The sequence below is a fragment of the Zingiber officinale genome, chromosome 1B (assembly GCF_018446385.1).
Source record: "Zingiber officinale cultivar Zhangliang chromosome 1B, Zo_v1.1, whole genome shotgun sequence".
NCBI lineage: Eukaryota > Viridiplantae > Streptophyta > Magnoliopsida > Zingiberales > Zingiberaceae > Zingiber > Zingiber officinale.
Window position 1 is genome coordinate 10454816 of NC_055986.1, and position 4835 is coordinate 10459650.

The window sequence follows — 4835 nt, forward strand, 5'->3', positions numbered from 1 at the left end:
TTCATGAAATTCTGATGTCTCTAGGTCAATATATAAGCCCTTCGTGTTTTTTTCTTTTATTTTTAATATTCTCAATTCTGGGACGAATCCTAGATTCGTCCCAGATTTGGGGACCAATCTTGGATTCGTCCAAGATTCGTCCCAAATTTTGGGACGAATCCAAGATTCGTCCCAAAAGTTTAAAAAAAAAAGAAGAAAAATCGTAAAGCTTACATATCGACCTAGAGACATCAGAATTTCATGAAACAAGTTTCTATGTGTTCATATCATTGTTTTGATCGTAAATATATATTTATAAATATTTTTGACCAAATATATTGATTGTTTGAAATTTTTATCCTAATATGACCTAATTTGATTTAGAAAATTGAATCTCTCAAAATATTAATTAGAAATTATGGATGATGGTATATTTATGATCATGACAATAATATGAATCCATATAAATTTATTTCATAAAATTTTGATATCTCTAGGTCAATATATAAGCCCTCCGTGTTTTTTTTTTTTTTTTTAAATATTTTCAATTTTGGGTTGAATCCAGGATTCGTCCCTAAATTTGGGACGAATATGTTATTCGTCCCAAATTTGGGGACAAATTTAGCAACGAAATATTTTTCTGTTGCCAACTTGAAACGAAATATTTTTGTTGTAAATTTCGTTGGAAATTTGGGTCGATATTTATTTTTGTCGCTAAATTTATCCTAATTTTGGGACGAATTATCTTTGTTCCAAAATTTTGTCCCTAAATTAGTGTTCTTTTATAGTGGATGAGATCTAAGATTGAGTGTGTTAAATTGATATTTAATCAAACTTGAATTTTTGGGGATGAACACATGGGTCAAGTGGGATTCGAGTTCCCCTTAGGATGAGTCTAGCTCTCCTGTATTTTCATCTCATTTTCACTTTAAATGATCACAACCTGAATATCCTATTACCATATCTCATTTTCACTTTAAATGATCACAACCTGAATACCCTATCACCATAGCCCCGGGGAGTTATATTATAGCTATAAAAAAAAAGTTTCGATGAAATTAATATTTAATAAAGTGGACGAAATATATCAATTTCACAATCTTTTAAGAGCGTGTACATATTATAGAACTATAGTTAAGATATAAAATATCATGCATTATTTTTATTTATCTGATGAAGCCATAAAATAGCTAGATTATTTGAGCAAATTCTTGGACCCACTTCGAGCTTTATTAAGATTATTGAGAATTTGGCGGCCTGCTGTTGGCGAAGCCAACCCTGGAGCCCCACTCGAGCACCTCTTTGCTGGTGTCGTCCCTGTGCACGATGATCTCTATGAAGCACAGGCAGTCCTGCTTCGGGCCCAGCGCCGTCGCGATCGCTTCCTTCAGCTCCTCCTCGTAGCGCACCTGCACCCGCAGAGCTCATGGTCGACGTAAGCTCATGTTAATTAAATTTTGTAGCTGTAGCAGCGAGCGATCGAGTTCACCTTGGTGGTCCAACACTCGCCGTCTCCGTTGTGGATGGCGTCGACCAGGGCAGCATAGTCCCAGTTCTTGATGACATTGTACGGCCCGTCGTGGATCTCCACTTCGATCGTGTAGCCGCCGTTGTTGATGAGGAAGATGATGCTGTTCTGCCCGCACCTCAGCATCGTCGACACATCCTGCGCCGTCATCTGCAAGTTCCATGCATGTAATTAACTTGTGAACATTAGCAATGTATAGTCTATCTATTGTTTGCTTTACCATATCTCTTATTGTCTAGTTGACTTTCGTTTTTTAATTTTTACCCTGTTTTCAGGCTTGTACGGTCAATATCCTTTGCTTCTATTGGTAGCATAAATGTTCAAATGAATTGATCTCAATCGGATAAATTTTTTAAGACAATTAAACCAGGTAGGATGCTAGGTCGATTTTGGAAGTACCTGAAAGCTTCCGTCGCCGATGCAGGCGATGACACGCTTCCTCCCCTTCGCGGCCTGCGCATAGCCCAGAGTTGCGCCGACCGACCAACCGATGGATCCGTATTGCATCTGGAACTCGTACCTAGTCAAGAATATATGTGTATTAATTGGTAGAATTGGATTGAGAATGAGCTCGATTAATTTAATAATTATACCCGCAGCCTTCCGGGAGCTTCAGCTTTTGGCAGTTAAACCAGGAGTCGCCGGTCTCGGCGATGACGACGGTGTCGCCGGAGAGCATCTTTTGTATGTGCTGGAACAGCACGTTCACCCGCAGAGGCTCCTCTGGCGCACACTTTAAAGGCATTCCGTCCGCGACGAAGATACGTCGGTAGTTCTCGTAGGCGGTGGTGTTCTTCTCCAGCCGCTTGGCGAGCATCCGGAGGAAGTCGTTCATGAGCACGCAGCCGAAGGCGGGACCGTTGGCCACCACCACGCGATCCGGTTGCACCACGATGGCCTTCTCCTTCTTGAGAAGCAACGTGTATCCCACGGAGGTCAAGTCGTTGAAGATCGGGCCGACGAGAATGTATGCGTCGGCGGACTCCACGATCTCGGCGCAGAACGCCGTGCTGACGGCGCCCCAGTAGGTGCCGATGAACCGGGGGTGGTGCTCCAGCACCATCCCCTTCGCCGACGGCATCACCGCGATTGGGTAGCCGCACGTGTCCGCCAACTCCATGAAGGCGTTCCCGGCCTTCGCGACGCGGATATTGGGCCCGCCGATGATCACCGGTTTCACCGCCTTGTTCAGGAACTCCGCCGTCGCCTCCACCGCCGCCGCCAGACCCATCTCGTTGCTCAACCTGCCGTCCATAGAACAAAACATGACACGCTGAATTGCTCTGCATCTGTTATTAATTAACAAGATGTTTAATTACTTTGGGGCGATCGAAAAGGGGACGGGCCGGCGGCTAAATGTGGGATGAGGAACAGCGGCGAGGTTGCAACTGATGCTGATATAGACGGGCTTGCTCTCCTCGAGCGCGGTGGAGATGGCGGTGTCGATGAGTTCGTGAGCGTCCTCGAGGTTGTTCACCACCGCCTGCATGTACATTTCAATGGCCACAATATTCCAATTTGAGGTTCGAGAAGAGCTAAAGATTCAAATTTTACCTGGTAGCAAGTGACGGTCTGGAAGCAGCGGAGTTCCTGCGAGAAGTCGGGGAGGCCGATGGTGTGGTGGAGAATGCGGTTGGTGCCGTAGTCGTTGGAATTGGGGCCTCCGACGATGCAGATTACTGGGAGGTTGTCGCTGTAGGCGCCTGCGATGGCGTTGATCACGCTGAGGCCGCCTACGGTGAAAGTGACTACGCACGCTCCGACACCCCGGGCGCGGGCGTAGCCGTCGGCGGCGTACCCGGCGTTGAGCTCGTTGCAGCAGCCGACGAGGCGGAGGCCGGGTTCGGCGATGAGGTGGTCGAGGAGGGTGAGGTTGAAGTCGCCGGGGACGGAGAACACGTCGTGGACACCCACCTGCACGAGGCGGCGCGCGAGGTGGCGGCCTAAATTGGCCTCCGGCGCGGTCGTCGAAGGTGCGATGTGATCGCAGTGCGCTGCCGGAGGGCTGCCGAACACGCTGTTCGCTGTCGGCTCCGCCGCCGCGTCGACAGACCCATTAATCTTAGCGTCCATTGCCGCCGATCTTCTCAAGAAGGACCGCCTGAAAAATCTCAATTTTTTTTCGCTTCTGCTTCGATTTGTGCTATTCCTGCTGAACGAAGTTAGTATTTATACATGATCAAAAACATTTAAATTTATAAAATGGGGAAAAATACAGAGGCGTTGTTCACGTTCAAGGGCCGGCTGTAAGCTAGCCAGGTCGAATACGTATTTAAATTTATTTAATAATATAATAAAAAAAATTATTTAAATTTAATTTAATTTAATTTATTTTTTAAGAACTTAAATTTAAATGTAAGGCGGTTTAGTTTTTATCGAAGTTTCAATTTAAATTTATCATCAAACTCTCAATTTAAATTTATTTATTTTAAAAAATAATTTATTTAACATATTAATAAAAATTTTATAAATGAATATGATTATTTATTAATATTAACTAGTTGAATATATAAGGAATTATTAAATTTATTTATTAAATTAACTTTATATATATTAAATAAATAAATTATTATCACGTCAACAAATATTCGTGTTTTTTGTTTATTATGGAAAAGCAAAACTCGGAAGGGAGCGTGTTTTTGTTTACTACGGCGCAGACCTTTGGATCTTGCGGAATTTTTGTTAATGTGGAATTCACGCCGCTTTTTTTTTTCCTTCAAAAAAATGGTGTATAAAATAGAAATATTATTCTCATTATGAAACACGATTATTGTTTAATTGGTCTACCGTCATGGTACAGAGTTTAGAATGATATTTTTGAAAAAAAATGACAACAATACTCATTTTAAACATGCTTTCTATAATATATTTTTTTTATTTACTAATAATAATAACTTTCAAATATAGTCTAATATTTTCTTTCATTAAATGTTTAATGACAGTTGAAAAATTCACTTTATTTTTATTTCGTGTCACTTTAACTAAACGATCATTCTTCCTCAATTAATTAATGACTCACGAATGCATAATTTTCTGTGAACAGAAACATATTTTTTTTGTGTGTCATGTTCTTTTAAATGCCAACTTTTTTCTTACGCGAGGTATGGACTCGTGTCTGTGATCGTGAGCCGTCCGAGCCATCGATCGCCACGTGTAGGGCTCCATCCCCACTCTATCACTTCCAGATGGCCGGTGCTGGAACAATAAAAATAGGCCTAACTGGGCCTGGGCTTCGTCCAGGGCCACATGTGATAAAGATCCGGCCCAAGTACTGTTCTGGTTTAAATGAGGCTTCGCGTTGTACGATTAAACGGTACTCTCGCATAAA

General features: G+C 42.6%; 1 protein-coding gene across 1 annotated transcript; it reads right to left on the reverse strand.

Moving 5' to 3' along the window:
* Positions 1 to 1095: 1095 nt before the first annotated feature.
* On the reverse strand, positions 1096 to 3580 carry LOC122039947 (pyruvate decarboxylase 1-like). Its single transcript, XM_042599378.1, has 6 exons — positions 3062 to 3580; positions 2827 to 2990; positions 2101 to 2751; positions 1907 to 2027; positions 1469 to 1657; positions 1096 to 1388 (listed from the first exon to the last, which is right to left on the reverse strand). Exons 1-6 carry the CDS (start codon positions 3578 to 3580, stop codon positions 1218 to 1220), a joined length of 1815 nt encoding a protein of 604 aa, XP_042455312.1. The 3' UTR covers positions 1096 to 1217.
* Positions 3581 to 4835: the final 1255 nt, after the last annotated feature.